Below are 21,917 nucleotides of genomic sequence, written 5' to 3'. Positions count from 1 at the left end.
ACCACTTTGCTAACCATTATGCTGCACATTACATAATCTTCCTGTACGCAACCATGAATTTGAGTCCTCATCTTTTGGGATATTTGTAATCTAATCGGCCGATATAAAAATGGAGATACTTGCTGTCACTGTTGCGATATCTAAATCACGTGTGTCTTCTGTCCTCCTGCAGGTCAGGACAGGAGGGTGGAGGGAGGAAATACCAAGATAAAGATTTTTTTTTCCTAAAATAAGCTGACAACTGCTTTAAGAAAATGTAATGCAATGTTAATGATAAAAAATGTTTGTGCGTGCGTATTTGTTTCATTTTAATTCAGTCGAAGTTCTCAGAGATAAAAGGACCCCAATTCCTGGGATTAACGGTCCTGGATATGACCTTAAACTATATCCGGTGGTGAGGCCCCAGCTTGCGGGCTTTGGGGAGTGTGGAGCCATCCTTTAATTGCCATTGCTCCCAGGTCCACTCTGACCCGGAGTGGTAGTACCTGTTAGGGTCCCAACTATGGGTTAAATAGAAACCGACTTGAAAACAACAAATATATTCTATTTAAAAAAAATTTTCTTCCGAATCTTTGGATTCGGCATTAAATAACCTGATAAAGGTTGATATGCCGTAAAACAAAAACGACCAACCAATCCTGGGATTAACACTTGATCTCTATATGAGATGCATAGATATTCGAATATTCAATTAAAGTTGAGAACACAACTTTCCTCTCCCCAATTGTCCATTTAAATATGTTATAGTATATTTTTTCTTTTCGTCTTACTGGATTCCAGGACATGAATTTATCTTGTCTGGTGGAGTATTTAGTTTTGTGCTGTTAATGTCCTGATGAGAAGGGAATTTCGGTAGAATAATCTTTCAAACGGTCTTCTTCCTTAGTTCCTTTTGTAGAGGACACATGCCCTGATATCTTCTTGTCTTACAGGCCGGAAAAGTTAATTTCTGTTTCTTGCAGAAAAATATCTCCCAAACCAAACGAATCCTGTGTAAATCTTTAGAGTAATAGTTTCCTAGGTGATAAGGCCTTGTTGTCTTTAAATTAACTAGGAAATAAATTGAAACGTTTGTTTTCTTAAAGGAGAAAAATACAGAACATAATATTTAACACCAAAAACGTTTTTCCTTGATGGAGTTAGGATCAGCACAACCAAAAGTCTTTCCTCCCTTAATCCTCCGCTCCTAATAAGGCAGGAGGAGGTGACTGCTGGAAAGAAATGATGATGATGCCAGTCAGACTAGGTCAAGAAGTGTAGGTATTCTACTTAACAAAGACATATATATATATATATATATATATATATATATATATATATATATATATATATATAATTTAAAGGAGATTAGAACAATAGTCTAAAGAGCTAAATGTATTTTAATGTAACAGTGAAATTACTAGTTTAATTTAAATACAGGAAATAGAAAGTGCTCGTTGTAATTTAGATATATAATAAGCTCGATAGTTAAATGTCCTAGAGCTAATTCAATATTAAGTAATGTGATTTATAATTTAAAAATTAAAAAAAAAATTTTTTAAATTTAAAAATCAAATTTTAATTAAATTAAAAATCAGTTTCATAAGAAGGAACAACAACAAAATCAATTAATTTAATTAAAATTTGATTTTTAAATTTAAAAAAGTTTTTTTAAATTATAAATCACATTACTTAATACATATATATATATATATATATATATATATATATATATATATATATACCCTGCCTCCTGGCACCGCTTCATGGCATCTAGGATTAAAAAAAATAAAATTCTCAAAGTTTTAAAAAACCCGGAATCTGCACCCCCCCTCCGGAATTCCTCCCAGTATTTTTTTTTTTTAAATACTAGCCCTGACACTCTTTAGAGATGCAACGTTCGCACCCCTATAGCTTAATTAGTAATCAAACACATAGTACGGTATAAACAGCAAAAACGGCAGAAAGTTTCATTGTGTCTGTTTGAGAAAAAGGAAATGTAGATGTTGCAGGTCAGGCCTCCAGCAGAAATCGTTGGAGTGTCCAGTGGACAGGAGAGAGAAGAGAGAGTGAGGTCTGTCGTTGATGCTTGCTGAGTTCTCTCTGCTGACTGACCATGATTCTTAGAGGGGCTAGAAAAAAGTTCTTTAAGGGACAGATGAAATCAATGTGGTCTGCCAGCTGATTGGTCAGTGTGTGACCGAATTGCATTGATTTGCAAGAGAAAGTAGATTTTTATTTTATTTGTGGCTGCTGCAACTTAATTATTTTTAAAAATCTTACCCTCATAAGAAAAAAAAAAAAAAAAAAAAAAAAAACTGACGAAGTTCAGAATAATTTCAAATGTCAATAAAAAAAAGAAATAATTAATCCATTAATGTGTTTGGAATGCTATTTTATCTACTTCATTATTTTTTTTTAATGCATTTTCTTTGATTTTCTCCTAACATTAATCTTATAAAATAATACTCTGCCTTTCTTTCCTTCCTTCCTTCTAAAAAAAAAGAAAAAAAGTAAAACGGTAAATAACTGGAACCAGAACTTTCCATTTCATTTGTCCTCCCTCCCCCAACTCCCTGAGAAAGCAGCAAGTTTTGATTCCACAAAGTAAATAAATAAATAAATAAGCTGGAACTCCTCTCCTATCACACCATAATCCTAATCCACTCCATGACACTAAAATAAATTTGGGTTAGGTGCATGCACTTTTAGAAAACCCTCCCCTGTAAATAGCAGGGCACTCACCTTGTGTTTCCACCCAAATTCTTCCGTTACACCTGATTGTACAAACTTTTTGTTCAAAGTGGTTGAGGAAGATTTGATATCTTCTTCGCATCAATTATGGGACTTGTTTCTTTTATCTTATTTGTTCTTGGTTTTCTTTTATTTCTTTTTTGTTTGTTTTTATTTCTTTTTATTTTCTTTTCTTTCTTTTCCTTTTTTCTTTTCCTTTTTTCTTTCCCTTTTTTATTTTTCCTTTCTTTTTCCTTTCTTTTTCGTTTTTCTTTCCCCTTTTTCTTTTTCCTTTCTTCTCATTTCTTTTCCTTTTTCCTTTTATTTCCCTTTTCCTTTTCTTTTTCCTTTTCCTTTGTTTTTCTATTTTTTTTTATAATTAAAAAAGACCCCCCCCATCCACCTTGTCCGTGTTGTGGCAGATTTGTATTTTTACTGCCTTTCACACTGACAAGCTTTTTACATCCGATGTTCTTAGGTAATTTATTGTACCAACTCACTGCTAAACGCAATTCGTATATTATTTTTCTTTTTGTTTGATTTTTATAGAAATACTAGAACAATACTCGTCCCAGGACGAGTAAAAATAGCCCCCCCCCCCGAACAAAACAGTTTTGCACCGCTTTTATTCCCCCCCTTACAAAGAGTAAAATCAAGATATTATAATACCTTATATCTGGAATCCTTATTCCAATCTTTATCAAAATCAATTACATGATTTTGATTTGTGAAAATGTTTCAAATTGAAGGCTTAAGCTTAACGGGTCTTAAAAGGAAATTAAAATTTAGGGAATTTTAATTGGGATCTGATGACTATGAGTAAAATTGAATGTAAGTTTGAAATATTTGAATTTTTAAATGGGAGGTGGGACTTATGCCACTCTATAAAATGCTCCAAAGGAATTGGAATTTGAAGAATATTTATTAATTGATGGTTTATACTTACTGCTAAAATTTCACAAAAATCAAAAGTTAGCCTTCATCTATATATATAAAAGCGAAAATGTGCGTGTGTGTGTGTGTGTGTGTGTGCATTTTTGTGTATGTCCACCAAAGGCTTTTTTTGCCGGGTTTCTCGGTTGGCTCGCTCCTTAAAACTTTTTATATCACGTCTAAATCATAATATCTACGACTTAAGAACGGGGTTCGCGGCTATCTTTAATTTGCCTGACTTTTACACGCTATTTTCGAGATATTTTTCGATCGCTGCGTCTTTGTTATGCTTTTCAGTATAAAAAAAGCAAATGATGATTAAGCATATTTTATGACCTGGCTACGCTGGACGTCCCTGCTAGCTTGGATAAATACTTTTGCTACAATAATATCAGAGTGTCTCCATTTACGCTGAACATCTACAGAATGCCAACATCAATATATTACATATGAATGTGCCCCGTGTGGAATTTCCACAGGTCCCGCTAGTCTTTATTATTATGTCTTGTATCCACATTAAATTTTATAAGGAGATATAATATTTTATGTATCAATTTTCAGTATTTACTTTAACAGGGCTTAATACATACATAGAATTAAGTAGTAGGTTATGAAAATATAGTTACGGCAATTCAGCTACACAGAATTTTTTTGCGTTTCATAAGGTTGGTAGGAAAGAACCTCAACGAAGTTTCAATTATTCAGAAAGAAAAAAAAATCAAAACAAAGAGTGTAACATTTATTTATATATGTATTACATAAGATCAGGACAGCATTGATACTGTCGGTTTCAAAGCCAGAGAAACGGGGGACCTATGATTAGTTTCCAATGCCAGACTCTAGACGTTGTTTATGACTGTTTTTTTTTCCTGTTTTTTTTTTTTTTTTTTTTTTTTTTTTTTAATAAATTTCTAAGAGAACAAACATAGACAGCGGCTGATGAGAGTCCGGCATTGGAAACTAATTAAAGGTGCTTTTTGTTTGGATTTGAAGCCGAAGGTACTGATGCTGTCCTGATCTTCTGTAATACTTATGTTTACTCTCTCTCTCTCTCTCTCTCTCTCTCTCTCTCACACACACACACACACACACACACACACACACACACACACACACACACACACACACATCTTCTCTCAATTAAAAAATTTTTTTTGTCTGGCTTCTGTAACAATGACAACTGCTGTTACCTTCTTGCCCAAAACAAAATTATCATTAAAACAATAAATTTCCATCATTGTCAGTCACAATACATTTTTCCCACATTTTATTCTAGAAAAAATACATAAATAATAATTAAAGTTATTATTAGTCAGACTACTATTCGCATCTTTGTTGTTTATGTGTCCATAGCCTAACAGTTAAAAACGTTGGTTAACATTAAATACTATTACATTATCACCCCAAACAAAGCACAGTGCCACTTTGATGTAGCGGGCTACTATCAGGGGCATAAGTTGCACGGATATAGTGTTAGTCTCTCCTGAATGTTGAGAAAATATCATCTTTATGGGTATTTGCTGTGTATTTTTGTAAAGTTTTTTTTAGCTTGTCATACAAACAGACATTTACCTTTTATATAATAACTATCAGGGTTAGCTGGAATTGCCCGGGCATAAAGTGTAACATATTTCTATTAAAACTTCTACTCTTACTTAGCCATCACTAGCTTTCTCTCTTCTTAGGCCCCCCCTCTCCCCAACCCACTGTTTCTCATCAGCCCATCCCACTCTTCGCTAGCTGGACACACACATAGACTACTTTTCTTTGTATAATGGATTCTGATGAATGAACTGTCATTTTCTTTTGAAATTATTAAATAAAATGGTTAAATGCCCCACCCCCACCTCACTCCACTCCCACAGTATTTGCAACATAAATAAAATCTCCTCGGTATGGCCGACCTATGCTGGCTTTTATGAGGGATGGTGCACCTTCTCAAAGTGATGTTACCTCAAGAAACAGCACAAAGCTGGATACTCCACCAGACTAGATGAATTCTTGTCCTGGAATTTGGTAAGACCAAGAGGCCACATATAAGATATACTGTAATATATTTAAACTAGCGGGGGGTACCCGGCCTTGCCCAGGTATTTGGAGGTGTGTGTGTTAAAAAAAAAAACGTTGGCCGGGTAAAAGAAAAAAAAAGTTTTAGTAGGAAGGTAGGATTGAACCCCGAAGCCTTGACGCAAAGGTGGAAACAAAAGGGAAAAAAGCCAGTCACCTAACCATCTCGGCCACGAGGGGAGAGGAACTGATAAGCGCGTTAAGTGTACTTATCTATTGTCTTTTACTTAGTAATTCCTAGTCTTTCTCTATTCTGTTGTTATTTTTATGACAGTTACTCGACTGAGCTTCAATCTCTGGTTTCCATGTAAAACATTCACAACAAGAACTTATCTAGCTACAACTGCTATCAATAAATTCCTTTTCTCTCTCTGGGTATCTAGAACTAAGTGGAACTTCCATGATCAAAGTTTCTTTCCAAGAACTTCCTGTTTGCAGAATATGGCACCATGCGGTTGCTTCCCAGCTGACTATAGCATCGCCGTATTTAAGTCCAATGTAAACAAATTTTTTTATTTAGTCATCTTCTTAAATGGTCGATTTCTGGTTAGTTAACACTGTCATTACTTTCTACCGTCTGCCTGTTAAACTAAGTAGCCCTTATTTTGCGTGGCCTACAAAGTTTGGTAAGCAGTGACTCACTTGTAAGAAAATAAAATAAAAATAAAAAAGATCCCTTGTGAAAATTTCCAGTCAAACCCTTTATTTAGCTTTAGACCGTTATTCTTGAGCACAGCATCTGTGCCAAATATGCTCAAGATCAACGAAAGAATATTTATTCTCGAAGCGAAACCATCAGACTTTTCTTGTTAATAATAACAGACAAGCGAGTCTTGATCGTTGCTTGAATTCCTTAATACTTGTAGATGGCGGTGGGTAATGGACCTGTTGCCTGGACAAGGTCACGGCACTTTATTGAATGAGGGAGATGTTGTGTGCCAAAATAAATTCTAAAAGCATAAAGTGTTTCTTGCCAACTCTCATCTACTTTTAGTCTTCATTGATTGTTTGCCAATAAGCAAAATAGTCTCGGAATCTTGTAATTGGCTTTTCTGAAGGTTTAAAATTCAGATGAAAAATCAATTTTGCGGTTGGACAGATTTTTTTTTTTTTAATCTGTTCAAATTTTGTTGATGAGTCCATATTCAAAATTGTTTTTATATGTATAAGTGTTATGGAGAAAGATAATGATAAAAAAAATTAGTTTATGACATCTTTATATTAGAGGCTTTCTATTTAGTATATATTGTCATTGCTAGCATATAATTTACAAATTAAATATTTTATTCTGATTATTCAGTTTCCTTTGTGGAACGTTGGCCCATGTTCTTACCAACCAAAAAAAAAAATTATTTCTATTGAATTTCTTTCAAATAAAATTTTATCCTACTCGGAATTCTTTTGCTATAATGACATTTTTCAGTAATGAGCAAAAAAAATCAGCATATTACATTCATTTAACACTTAATTTTATCATATTATATATATATATATATATATATATATATATATATATATATATATATATATATATATATATATATATAGCTCTTATGACAGTAGTGTAACACCCCCTCTTATGAAGTTATGTAAGGACCCCTCGATCGTCGAAAAGTTGGCTTGTATTGTCTTCATACTTCTGGAGGCTGTTACCTGAAATCTGGTATGCTGAAAATGAATAACAAAACTCACGCAGGCAAGAAGGACAACAGACACTTGAATTCTATTCTACTTCACAAATATATTACAGATCTTTTTACAAATATATGGTTCAGTTCTTAATAAGTTTTTAAAAGTCTCAAATTTCTCTTTTCTTCACAGTGTCAGACGGGTTGGAGGGGGGGAGGTCACGTCTCAGGAAGCGGTGTGGTTACTTCGAGTTCCGCGCACAAACTGTCGCTGGAAAAGCTGACTAATTTTGTGCGGCACTAGTATTAATATGAGTGTGAGTGGTCGGGGTGGAAGTTTCCCCAGCCAATCAAATCACGACATGCACTTACGAAAAAAAACCCAAATTGCGGGTGTGCACCTCAGTCTTATCGCTAGCTTGCAATCTGAGATTCAAGTCAATATTCACTTCAGGTCGATCACATTACTGTAGGTCAATCTCTTCACTATTATATACTTGATCCTTCCTTTCTGAAACTTTCTCCAACAATCGTTTGTTATCATGGAAATGACTTGATCTGCATCTACTTAATGGCAGCTTTGCACGGATGCCAGTCACTTCAAAAATCACATTAATCCTGAAAAGTCCTAGAAAACCCTGCAATTGAGAAGAAAAACTTTAAACTATCCTGGAAAATCCTGGACTTTAAACAATTTAATTGTAAAAATATGTTTTCCTTTATATGACAATTTATTATTACATGCCCATTCTCATTTCCCATCTGAATAAATTTATAATTTCTTAATGGTGGTCCAATGATCTGTAGTTGTTTTCTGTAATAACTTAATGTTTGATACTTTTTGTGCCTCTTTTCTGATGAGGTAACACATGCAGACCTTTGCAAGAGCTTCTACTATTTTATTGATGAATTTGGCATTTACATTTATTTTTGTTGAGCTCAAGTTTATTTATGTGTCATATTTATTGATAGTGCATTCTTATTCATTAAAATATTGGAAAGTTGTGGAAGTTTTTTAATCCGGGAATGCATTAAAAAATATACGCAGGAAAATCCTTGATTTTAGGTTCAAATTAGTCTGGCAACCCTGTTTAATTTTAATTTTTTCTTTTTTTTCTGAATGACAGTTACAATGTCAAATATTTATTTCTGAGTTTCTTTTCAAACCAAAACTTTTGATGGAGCATGGATACTTTATATTATCACTAGCGAGGGGTACCCGGCGTTGCCCGGGTGTTTGGAGGTGTGTGTGAAAACTCCGGGGGGGGGGGTTAAAAAAAATGTTTTGGTAGGTAAGTATGAGGATCGAACCTGAACCGTTGAGGCAAAGTTGTAAATCAAAGTGTGAAAAAAAAAATGTATGTTAACCATTGCTCCACCGCGAGATGCTAATGGAAACACGTTTGAATTTATTTAATTACTTGGATTTGGCAGGTGCCCGTTTTAATGAGTTAATAAGGTCAAGTTTAACTGTGGGATAGTATTTCATTTACTGCGGGAACGCTTTTTTTATTTTTATTTTCCCAAGATGTTATAGGAAAAAGACTAACCCACATGCGGCGATCGACAAATGTTGAATATTTATCTTCCCAAAATCGAGCAAATTAAATAGACAGGCGAGCTTCGTTGTTAACTCTGAGATACTACGATTTATATGTGATATAAAAAGTTTTAAAAAGTTGTGAACCGACCGACCACTTCTCTGAAAAAAGCCTTTTGTAGACATACAGAAAAAGCGAACACACATACAAACATACATACATTTTCGCTTTTATATTTATAGATGGTTTGTCACATTGTATTTATTAACCAATCAGAAAATGCTTTATTTATTGACCAATCAGAAATTTCCTTTATAAAACTAATTGATTGCAATTTTTTTTTTTACCTTTTTTCAAATTGATTTTTATTGTATTAAAAAATAAAATTCTTTTCAATGTTTGTTTCTTTTTTTTTGTCTTTAACAGAAGAAATGGATGAATGCAAGTCATGCTTAGCTCAGATGAAGAAACTTAGTAAATCCTTGGAAAAGGAAGTTTCTCAATTGAAGGTATTTACACTTTCTTTGTTCTTCTTGTAAAAACCATTCAGATAGATAAACTACTATAAGGAACTGGCAATTTGAAGAGACAATGGACACCTCTGTAAGGATAACTGTGCATGTAATTGTGAGGCAAGGGTTGCACTTACTCCAACCACAGCTCTCCTGAATCGGCACTGCTTGAATCCAGTGGCAAGGAGAGGCCCAAGACTAACTGAAAACAATGCCGAGATAAGCGGAGAGCACACACAGCACCTATAATTTCCAAATGGTCATCAAGTTTAGTACTGACCAGGCTCAACATTGCTTAACTTTGGTGATCTGACAGGAACTGGTGTGTCATTGTGATTATGTTCTATAATGGATAGTTTAAAAACAGTAAATCTTTATCATTAGTACAACAATTGAAAATGAGGTTCAAATTTGTCTTATTTTTCTAATTTTATTTCTGATTAATTGTCTCAACACTAGTTTCTGCTAACATTATGAAAGCCTTTCTTACACAAAGTATATGCTTTTATGCAGTAAAAAAAACAAAACTTTTATAATCTGTTCAGTGGAAGTACTAGACTTTTCATTTTCTATTACTTTCTACATACTTTATAAAAAATTCTCCTCTGTGCCAGTCGGATTAGCTGCCCGTTTTTTAAGCCTCAATAACACATTAAAAATCTGTCTTTATTTTATCATTAATATAGTTTGCAGCATTATAGTAGACACCAAATTCAGAATACTCCAAACGTATGTATGGTCTGTTCTTTTATACGGTTGTGAGTGCTGGACAATCACCAACAGCACGAGGAAGAGACTAAAGGAAACTGAAACTTTGTTCCTGAGGAGAATTTTGAAGATATCCTGGACAGAAAAGAAAACAAACCAAGAGTTATTAGAGATGGCAAACACAGAAAAGTCTCTAATAAGAACATTGCGAAAAAGACAAATGTCTACAGAAAAAAAAGAGAATAAAACAAATTAGTTTGATAGAAAAGATCATGGGTGGAAGAAGAGGACAACAGTGAGAAACATACGTTGACAGTCTGAACATCTGGGTAACATCAAAAATGATGAGCAACAATGAATTCATGAATGCCCCGAGGGAGAGAAACAGATGGAGAGTCATAGCTGTCAATGTCTGTACCAGGCAGGACACCACTTGATGGTGAATATAGTATTCATTCTTGTCTTTGATTTCTTCCAACTATCAAGTGAGTTTTTGATGTCATCTTCATAAACCGTGTAAGCGTCACACCTAATATAAACAGATTCTATCCTCTTTAAAAAAAAAATTCTTATCGCAATTTCTAGCAGATCTATTTAGCTCACTGAATGAAAAGAAATTTGTTGATGCTGTCGGATGCTTTTATATTTTCTGATTGGATGCAGGAAAGCTTCAATTTTTACCAGGAGAGATTACTCTTTGCCTGGTGGATGTACTCACGTAATTTGTAATTTTACAATCTCTCTTTTTCAGCGTTTTCAGAGCCATTAAGATTATTTTTAAAATATAGGTGTCACCCATGTTTTCAATTGGTTAATATTTTTAATGTGTTTTTGGTTTATAAAAAATTAAAAAAAATAATTTAAATATAAAACGAATATTGTAGAGAATAAACTAATTTTAAAATGAGAATTTGGATCGATATGGATGCGATTTCTGTTTGTTTAATGGTTAATATTTTTAATGTTTTGTTTTATAAAAAATTAAAAAAAAAATTAAATATAAAACGAATATTGTAGAGAATAAACTAATTTTAAAATTTAAATTCAATATGGATGCGATTTCTGTTTGTTTAATAAAAAGTTTTGGAAATATAAAAAAAACTTGCACTTTACATTTAAAAATAAATATTTAATAAATTCCCCACTTGAAATAAATCTTTCCCTTTGAAAAACCAAACAATTTGTTTTTTCTCATCTGTTGGTTTACAGATGCCATGTGTATCAAAAGTTAACTGGTGTTAACCAGAAGGTGTGCCTTTTGGTCTGCTTAATTTGTGGGGTCCTTGGAATCTAGCTGATCCTCTGTGTGTGTGTGTGTGTGTGTGTGTGTGTGTGTGTGTGTGTAATAAATTGAGAGAAACAGAGAGACAGACTCACTGGATTTTACCTGCCATTTTTTTTTTTTTTTTTTTGAAATGACACTTTTTATAATCTGTTCAGTGGAAGTACTAAGCTTTTAACTTTCTTTTCATTTCTATTTTCTAAAAGCCTCTCCTCTTTTCCAGTTCATTAGTTTTGTTATAAAAGTGCTGTCCGCTTTTTAAAACTCCATAATACAATTTAAAAAAACAAAAACAAAAAAACGTTGTAGATTTATTTTGTTGTTATGGTAGCCTCCGTTCTTTTCTGTTTTTCTTTTCATCAATCAAATAAGCTTTTAATGTCATCTTTATAAAACTCATAACTTTAAAAAAAACAAAACAAAAAACATGACCCATTTTTTGGCCTTTTGACTAAGATCAAAATACCAGTAGAAATGTCAATAATCATGCAAAAATATAACGCTCTATCATATTTGGTTTAATTTTCAATTTTTGAGCAATTATCAAGTCTTCAAACTAGCTGTAAGGACAGTGCAAATGTTTTTTCAAACTTGACAGATTTTACATTACATTTGCTTTAAGTAAAAAAACAAAAAACAAACACTTTAACAATAAGTTAAAAACACAAGAAACTTATCCGAGTAGGCTGAAAAGTAACTTAGCTTGCCTTTGGTAACATTTATTTGTTTTATATTTATATTTTTCACTTTTTGTTTGTTTTGTTGGCTATTTTAATAAATGTCTGGATTTGGGTTGCTTAATATTTAGGCTGGTTTAATCTAAGAATTATTACTTCCATTATGATCTATTTTCATTTCTCACAAAATGGTGTTATATTTGTAAAGGTTTTTCACTTGTTTGAAATCCGTAATTTTAGTTATCAAGTGTGAAATTTGGTATACCAGACTGTAAATTAAAAAAAAATTTCCAACAAACTTTGCATGTTCATATTATAGTGGTCAATTGAGCTTAATTTGATATCATTGTTTATGCTTTGCGATGTGTCTACATGAAAACTTTATATCTATAATATAAAGCTGGATGTCTGTGTGTGTGTGTGTGTCTGGTCACGAATAGGCTCCTATATGGTTGACTATTTTAAAAAACTGATTGCATATAATGATAGAAGATGTATCGAGACACAGGAATGGGTATGTTTGATACTGCAGAACGGTGGTTCATTAAAATTGTAGAGTCTGTGTTCACGTCTGGTCTACAAAGTATGGAAATAAAAAATTAAAAAATTAAAAAAAAAACGTTTACAAGTGTTTTTAATATAGATGTACATAATAATACTTTGATAAGTATGTTTTTACTTAAATAGGGATGTATAATAAAATTGTGGGGTCTGTGTTCGCGCCTGGCCTCCATAGAATGGAAATAGGCACAAACTTTAATAAAGACTTTTCATATCTATCTGCATATGTATACTTTGATAATTATGTTTTAGTTTGAAGAAATATGGTATAATAAAATTATTGGGTGTTCGTTCACGCCTGACCTCCATGGAATGGAAATATGTCACAAAGTTTAACAAGGTTTTTTAATATAGATCCACAGAATATTGTGATAAGTGTTTCAGTGTGAGCAGGTATGGTATAGTAAATTATGGGGTTTATCTATTTTATTTTTACTTTCATCATATTTTACTTTGGTTTTGATACCCCCAAATTCGAAGCTGTCTCTTTACAACCCTTCCTTTTCATAACCTATCATACTTTCATAAAGCGGAGTCCATTTTCTGTAGGCTGTTTTTGAACCCAGTCAACGACGGGTACTTTTGCTAGTATATATATATATATATATATATATATATAGTAAGTTATAAAATATATATGGCGATTAAGCTACACTGAATATTCTGTGTTTCATCCACTCTAGGATTCTTCAGGCTTATGCGATATATATATATATATATATATATATATATATATATATATATATATATAATAAAAATAAACTTTTGGTCTGGATGTTTTAACTAAAATATGGCTTTTAAAATATTTGTGTTGAGAGACACTAATCTGTTGGTGTGATTTTGAAAAAAAAAAAAAAAAAAAAAATGCAATACTCCATTATATGGAATGGAAATGGCACTACCCTTACGCGGGTTTAACCAGCTTCCCCCAAAGAAGGAAGTTTCGTGGGAGTATGAAATTCACAAATGATCCCCAGTCACATATATATCTCTGTCAGGGGAGATGACGACGTTAGACTTTTGCAACTCTTGCAAGGAGATGTCGACGTCCTCCTACATGCCTGGAATTTCCAGATTGGTCACCCATCTGGTGCTAACCAGGCTCAATGTTGCTTAACTTTGGTGATCCAATGAGAACTGGTGTATGAATGGGATTATGCTGTACTCTATTATATAAAGGCCCGTTATTTTTTTTAAAAAAAAATCATTTTACTTTGGTTAGTTTTAAGAGACCAACGGACTCCACTCTGAGGCTAGCACTTGATTTCATTATGATTTTGAATTTATTTCTATTTTAAAAATAGACTGTGTTCCCTTTTATGGCTGTTATTTGTATTTCATACCAACTTAGTCTTCCAAGGATTGTTTCCAGAATGTTGATTTCTTTAAGGGACCATATTGTTTGTGTGTATGTTCGTATGTCCAGTTAAAAGTCCAAAACTGCTTACCAAGGATCCACAACGTTTATATTTTCTTGATTGGCATTGCTCTGTATTTATAATATTTAAAAATAACAGAAACTTAATCTTTGGGTGTCAACAGAACCAGGTTTTGTCAGGGTGGGGGTTGACTTTTCAGCGATTTCTAATGTTATCTATTATATAAAGGAGGGGTAAAAATAGGGGGTATAGAAGAGGGACGTGGGAAAACTGGGGGAGGGGTAGACAGAAGGATTCAGAAAGCTAAAAAGATACGTTTTAATATAAAGATGGTGCACACATTTTTAAACAGCTTTTATTTTCTTTTTTCTTTTATGGTTCTGGACAATGCTGGGTAACCCTGCTAGTTTAAAATAGAATGAAATTAAAAATTCCTATTTAGAAAAGAAAATTATTTAATTACAAAATTAAGTCTATCACGATGCTTGTTGGTTTCTTAAACAAGTTAGTCATTTTAATTTTTAAGTTTACAAAAAAAAAAAAAAGAAGAATTTGAAAGAAATTTGGAAGTATTTAAGTCATTGCATAAAATGTCTTATCTGGCTTTAAAATTGTTGACAAAAAAGTCGTATGTATAAAAAAATTAGATGTTTTGGTACTGATGTATACCAAATAATTTTATAGATTTAAAACAACATTAGCATGAAAAACATCAGATGTAGTTTTATAACAATTTTATTCAATTAATTTAATGATGAAATGATATCGAAATAATTAGATTTAATTTTCAAAATCATGTTTAAAATTTAAAAAAAAAAAAAAGAAAAAAAAGCAGTGGAAAAAGCAACTAAAATGCAATAGTTAAAATAAAAAGATAGACAAAGATGTTAAAATGTTAAAAGATCCCGGGCAACACCGGATAAGTACAGCTCATTAATAATTAAACAAAATGGACAAAACTTTTTGAAGTCATGGTCATTATCCAAAGGTCAAATTCACAATATGTCATTATCCAGAACGTGTACGTTATACACCAGTGCTGAATACAAAACTCACCTTTGTCACTCACAACTTCAAAAATTCAAACAAGGAACTATAATGAAGAATTCCTTGTCTGAATTTTGATGCATCAATAAATATTGTCATTTATTCAATTTTATTTTACATCTGTCTTTTTTTTCTATTTCTTTAATTGCTCTAACTAATACAATAGATAAATAATAGAACAATGAAAGTGTCGCTCTAAATAAAACACCAGTACAGATTTATTTTAAAACTTTTGTTGAAACAAATCAATTCAGATAACTTGATTATGTAGTAGAACTGACATCTATTTGATGTAGCCGCCTTCAGCCTCAATCATCGCCTCAATATGGGTTTGGAACTGAGAGCATGCCTTTTCCACAAGCAATGGCAGGAGCTTGGCGAATACTTGGCAGATGGTGGTGATCAGGCTGGCTTTGTATGTTGTGGGAGGTTATGTTGGTGTTGTTCTTGATATATAACCAAACAAAGTAGTCCAGCGGGTTCAGATTGGGGGAGAAGGGGGGCTAGTAAAAGAAGTATGCAAAGTAATAGCAAAAAGCCTGAAGTCAAGCCTGGTCTCTTTGGACTTATGGGCTGGCGCAGAGTCCTGCTGCTACACCCAGGGTCTGCTAGCGGTCAACTTATTGCACCAGGAGATCATCATACTCTTCAGCACATCCAGGTACACTTTGGTGTTGCCTTTTAAGCCGATTTTGAAGATGTGATTTGGCATGATATGACCCTCACTTGAAACAACACCAAAGACCATAACTGTGGCCAGAAACTTTGTTTTCATCACCTTGGGCACGTCCCTATTATTCGTGGAAATCCAGCGATACATTTTAAGGGTGCTAGCAATGGTTCTGTTGTCATAACTTGGAGTTGAACATTGTGTCACTTTCAGACATGATAGAAGACTCCTATCACTCTTGGGATTTTTACACAACTGGATAACTAGTAGATGGTCTGCAACAAAAAGAAAGAGAACCGGTTTTCATCAAATGGAAATGGAATCATGTCATCTTTTCTAGGGTGACATTTTTATCGTTCCACCCTGCATATTGAGCTTTTTATTACCTTGATAGGTTTCAATTTTAAGATAATATTTATGTTTGTAATTTTATTTATATATGAGGTACTCAGTAAATTCATTTTAAATAAATCTCAGCGGAGATTTCTTGAATAAGCACTTATTGCAAACTCAAACACAATCAAAATAGCGTAATGGTTTCTATAATTTATTTCCTTTAATCAGTAAACTTATATTAGGTTATTCGTATTATTTGGATTCATTCATCCTGAATATTATTTTCACAATGTTTCAGTCCATGTAATCTCTGACCTTCTTCAGGTGTGTCTTGTCAGACTTGGGAATGTTTCTGTCACACTCGCGAATTCGGACGGTATTTCGATCGGAACCCTTTATTGACTTCACGGGGGTAGCGTGCTCTTTTTCTGTCAGCCATGACTGGGTAGAGGTCCTAAGTAATTCACAATTTTATTTTTCAGTCACCCACTGTGATGCTTGAACCTTCAACCTTCAGGAGAATATCACTTTTTACAATTGATTTTTCCATGTGCGACGGGTCTGAGTTCAACAGAAACACTCCCGAGTTCGACAAGATGCATCTGACGAAGGTCAGAGGTTATATTGACCAAAATGTTGTGAAAATCACACTCAAGATGAAAACAATAGTCCGATGAATCCAAATAATACGAATGACCAATCCTCATCTCAAAAATTTAGAAACATTAGATTAGGTTGGTGCAAAAATAATATTGTTTTTGATGTTCAACTATATATATATATATATATATATATATATATAGCATTATTTTTGCACCAACCTAATATTAAAAGAACAGAACCTTCATTTAGATACAGATTAACTAAGTTATACCACAGAAAATAATATAGATAGTAAAATAAAAAAAAAATCAATTAATAAAAACAAAGAAACACTCATTTCATATACGCATCCAACATTTTGAATTCTAACGACTATATCTATTCCAAAAAGAAACATATCTTTTTAAATTCTAATGGCTATATGTTTTTCAAAAAATAAGTCTCACTCACTCCATGCCATGCACGCTATACACATTTTGAATGCTAACAGCCATTTTTTTTTTCTTTTTTGAAATAGAACAAAATTATCCATTTCACATTACAAGCACAACAAATATATTTTCAAATATTGTACTGGTATTTTATTTCTTCAAATCACTCATCCCGAGGAAGTTTTGAAATAAAGACGAAACACTGATGAACATATAAAAGAAAATCCAGTGATTTTTTTTTTTTTTTTTTTTTTCAGAATAACTAACAAAGCAAGAAAGGTGTGAAACAAACATTCGACAAGTAAATATTATCAAAAGCAAGATAAGTTACTCTTCTACCTACTTGGTAGAATTTTTTGTGTTTTAACTTATTTTAAAGTGTTTTTTATTTTAAAATGAAGTTAGTATAAAGACCATCATTTTGTTTTTTGTTCTAACTCAATACGCTTTATAATACATTACATTTTTAAGTAAAAAAAAACACTTTAAAATCAGTTAAAGCACCCAGACTTATCCAGATTGGTAAAAGAGTAAATTAGCTTGCTTTTAATAACATTTATTTGTTATTTATTTATTTATTTATTTATTTTTTTATCTGTTTTAGTGATTTTGGAAAATCACAGAGAATCTACTTGAGTTTTCCTTAAATTTTTTTTTAAGCAACGTTAGGTTGATATGCCATCTCATAGCTTGGCGTTTGAAACAAATTTGACAGTTTTTGGAAAGAAAAGGGGGGAAAAATGTCATATCTTGGCCAATAATTAACATATTCACAAAATTCACAATGTAACTTTTAAAATAAATCACCGGAGCTTCTAGTTCATGCAGCTTCCATAATTCTCTGGATGGTTGGTGTTTTTCTCAATTGTACTCCACACATAATAGTCCAAGGAGTTGTAATCACGTGAATTTGGGATTGGTGAAAGCATAGAAATTCTTGTACAGCAACTTCTGGGTTTTCAGAACTGTCTCCTATTGCTGCACATATGGCCTTTCCACAGTCAACCCTCACCACTCAGCGCTTAGCAATATTAGAGAGTTAAAAATTCAATTAAAAATACTTATATAGGTGTTCAGGGGTGTGAGCAGGGGTTTCTTAGGTTTTCAATTGTCCCAAACAACCCCATTGTGTGAATCCCTATAGTTGTAGTCAGTTGATCCATTAACTAATTAATAATTGACTTTGCTGTAAATTGATAATTTTCTCTTTTTTTTGCAGGAAAAGAATGATAAATTTGTCAAGATTTTGTTAGACAACGGTAAGTTCTACACTTTAAAAAAAAAATTATTTACAAATTGAAAAACATTTACATCTTCCGACTTTTATTTATTTATAAGTGCAAAAGACATTAAAAAATTATTTGTAAATTTAGAAAGCAACCAAAGATACGAACATTAAAAGACTAGTTTTTTTTTTTTTATTTCTGTGTTTTGTTTATCAATTGTGTTGAGAGAAAAAGAACTATCAATAGCAAATATTATATAGAATTATGAGTGTATTTGAAGGTAGAAATTACCAAAAAACGGCCACAAATGAAGAAAAAACAAAGTACTTCTTCATCAAGGCAATGAACTGTGTCATAAGTTGATTATGACGTCGACAGAACTACATGACATGGATTGCACTTCGAATTGCTTATATGCACACTCTGTTCTTCAGATCTATCCTCCCAACCAGTGACTGCTGGCGGTTTGCAGGCCTCAAAATATTGCTTCAGGAAAAAAGATTTGGCTTCAATGAAAAAAGGATATTGGAAATTTTGAGGCCAATGCTAAATCATTCTAAAAAAATAGAAAGACGGTTTGTTCAAGAAACATTTGAATCGGTGTACAGCCGTAAAAGAAGTCTATGTTGATGAATAAAGTTGAATTTTGGTGTTTTATTATTTAGACCGGTTGTGATACTCTGGACCCCCCTCTCCCACCTCTCCAGAGTGTTAGGAAGTGATTCATAAAAAAGAGGAAAAACGTGTCGGAAGTAAAAAAAAAAAAACAAAACTAAAAAAACAATGGGAACACAAAGATGGTTGGAAATAAGACAGTAAGTCATTTTCCACTTATTGGTCACTTTTAAACAAAAGATTGGAAACGGGATTTCTGATTTTTCAGTCGATAAATTTAGGAGTAAGAGTTGGTTTTAGGACAGTTTTTGGTTTGGAACAGTTGGCAATAGGTTATGTCTCAGAGCATGAGAAGATGAATTCATCAACTGACTGACATTGATGGCTTTGACAGAACTAAGGTGTGGATGTTAGTCTTTCGAGGGTTGTTTATCATGATGCTATCACACCATATACACACACACAGTACAACTGATCTGCAATCGTCAATGTGTCAGAGTTTGTTAACTTTTGTGAGTTTGTGTTCTATTTTTTTTATATTTGTGAGCCAGTGCTCGCACCTTTGGCAATCACCAATGTGAAAAATGACAACACGGTCTGAATGAAAATAAAAAGAATAGAAGATGAATGATAAAGTGAGTCACGGTATACGCTGTTGGGATTGGCAGTTGTTGAGATGTGGCACATGTGATTTCACTCTGGGACTTATTGTATTTTACACTTTTATGTATCTGATGAAGGTAAAAATGATCAAAACGTATGAATTAAATAAGACCAAGTTGAATGTTTTGGTTAAAAAAATGCTATTTTGTGTTATATAGAAAGTTTGTTTATTTTTTTATGAATTTAGGTTTATTGCCAAAGAAAGAACTGATGGCCATGAACAGAAAAAAGAATATGCAGTTAACCAGTGCCGAAGATGTTCCAGAAGGTAAAAACCAAATTCTTGTTAACCCCCCCCCCCCACCTTAGTTTCATTTTATTTATTTTTTAAAAATAATCATGGGGTAAATATTTGGTATCTATATAATTGTTGTATTCATCCCAGTTAGTATCATGGCTTATTTTATTTTTCAGTTGTTGCCTTCCACCCCAGGTACACATATGCACACATGGAATTAGATAGAATGTGATTTTGGCAATCAGGATAATTAAAAATAAAAGAAAAATGTCCCTTATCTTCACCAATTCTCTCATCCCCATTTTAGAGACAAGATGCTGAAAGACAAGATGCTGTACTTTGATCGGAGCCAATAGTCGCGTTCTTGTTTACAGTTTTTACTTAATGACTCATCCAAAATGATGTGAACTGCTTATCGTAGGTTGTTGTATTAATTAAAACCAGACTCAGCACCCGCAAGATCGATGCTGCATTTATATTCTGTTGTCACCTAATCTGTGCACATCCTCGCCACATCTATAGCATGGCATTCTGTGCTTCGACCTATTCTTTACTGCATGCACGCACGGGCACACACACACACACACACACACACACACACACACACACACACACACACACACACACACACACTAGGATACCACCTGGCATTGCCCAGTCGTAAAATATTCTTAAATATATTTCATGCAGATTTTATATTATTATAGAGTCAGTTCTCTATTATTATATTGTACCCAATATGTAATAGTGATTCCAAAAGTTATAAAAAAAATATATATATGATTTGGATACCATCAGCTAGAATCAAAACCAAAACATATAGCACTCTAGTATTAGTTGCTATTATCTGAGCTAAGTCCATATGCTGTGTCGAAAACTTGAAAAATCAATGTAGTTGAACTTATAAATGTATATTTGTGCATTCAAATAAGATACATGTTTAGTTGACTTATACCTGCCAAGTTCTAATTTCTCGACTTTGACCCCTTAGCAGCTATTTTTACCAGCTGAAACCAACTCACTTGTCTCTCTCTCTCTCTCTCTCTCTCTCTCTATATATATATATATATATACATATATATATATATATATATATATACACAAACACACACACACAGTCTGGTACATACCTGAGTGGAAAGCAAATAAATTGCATTTTTCAATTTACTATTAACTGCTTAATGCTAAATGAATTAAATTCTGACAAAGTAGTTAAATCTATAAAAACAGTGGCCGTGCAGATGTCCAGCTCACTTTAATAATCATGTATGCAAATTTAATTTTACGAGCAAAGAAAGGGAGGCTTAATCTTAACTGCTTTGATCAATGTGGAGTTTCTCATTATATTAGACAATTGCTAATCAATTTGGGCAATCCCCTTTTATGGGGAGCTGGTTTTCCCCACAACATCTTGGGAAAACGAAAAAAAAAAAAAAAAAATCCTGCTCCGCAATAAATAAAATACTTAACTGATAATAATAATAATAATAATAATAATAATAATAATAATTCAGATTACTATATTCGTCTTGGTTGTTATTTTCACAATATTTTGGCTGATGTAATCTCAGGCCTTCTTCATGTATATCCTTGCAAACTTGGAAAATTTTCTCTTAAACTGGGACCCTTTTCTTTTTTCTCTTACATCTGGTCATTCTTATCTGTAAGCAAGTCAAGGATCTGAAAAGTTCCCTTCAAACGTTGCTATTAACTTTGTTATCTTTAGCAACGCCACCACATCTTCTTCTAAATGTTTTCAACATATCTTGAAAAGCCGTAATTTGTACTACAGTAGAACCCCAGTATAAGGCATTAAAAATTAGTAACAAAATACAGTACAGTATATAATACACATGTATATAATCAAATAACATTATAAATAACACTGTAAGGCGGGGAAAATACTGTAACCAGGATCTGGAAAAACATTGTATCTCGGGGTTCTACTGTAGTATTTTCAAGTTAAATTCAATTTTTATGATACATTTGTTTATTAATTTGTTAGGTGAAAGTACAGAACAGTTACAAAATACCTTACCCCGGGGTTCTACGGTGTTTGGATTACTATTCTCATCTTATGATGTTTCT

At 32.8% G+C, this 21,917-nt stretch overlaps 2 protein-coding genes across 2 annotated transcripts in view; one reads left to right on the top strand and one right to left on the bottom strand.

Moving 5' to 3' along the window:
• The window catches only part of LOC145297728 (uncharacterized), a 46,187-nt gene extending 43,307 nt beyond the window's left edge, over window positions 1–2,880 (bottom strand). The window contains exon 1 of the mRNA XM_080143944.1: window positions 2,725–2,880. Within this exon, the coding sequence (XP_080000070.1) occupies window positions 2,725–2,815 (91 nt within the window). The 5' untranslated portion in view covers window positions 2,816–2,880. The remainder of the gene's footprint in view (window positions 1–2,724) is intronic.
• LOC145297730 (uncharacterized) overlaps window positions 1–21,917 on the top strand; it is a 202,430-nt gene that overhangs the window by 117,895 nt on the left and 62,618 nt on the right. Inside the window, exons 9-11 of the mRNA XM_080143947.1 lie at window positions 9,308–9,390; window positions 18,307–18,346; window positions 19,779–19,859. Of these exons, the coding sequence (XP_080000073.1) occupies window positions 9,308–9,390; window positions 18,307–18,346; window positions 19,779–19,859 (204 nt within the window). The remainder of the gene's footprint in view (window positions 1–9,307; window positions 9,391–18,306; window positions 18,347–19,778; window positions 19,860–21,917) is intronic.

The sequence above is a fragment of the Euprymna scolopes genome, chromosome 18 (assembly GCF_053919585.1).
Source record: "Euprymna scolopes isolate OS-2025 chromosome 18, ASM5391958v1, whole genome shotgun sequence".
Lineage (NCBI taxonomy): Eukaryota > Metazoa > Mollusca > Cephalopoda > Sepiida > Sepiolidae > Euprymna > Euprymna scolopes.
Note: the sequence above shows the minus strand (reverse complement) of the source record. Positions and strands in the feature narration are given on the sequence as shown.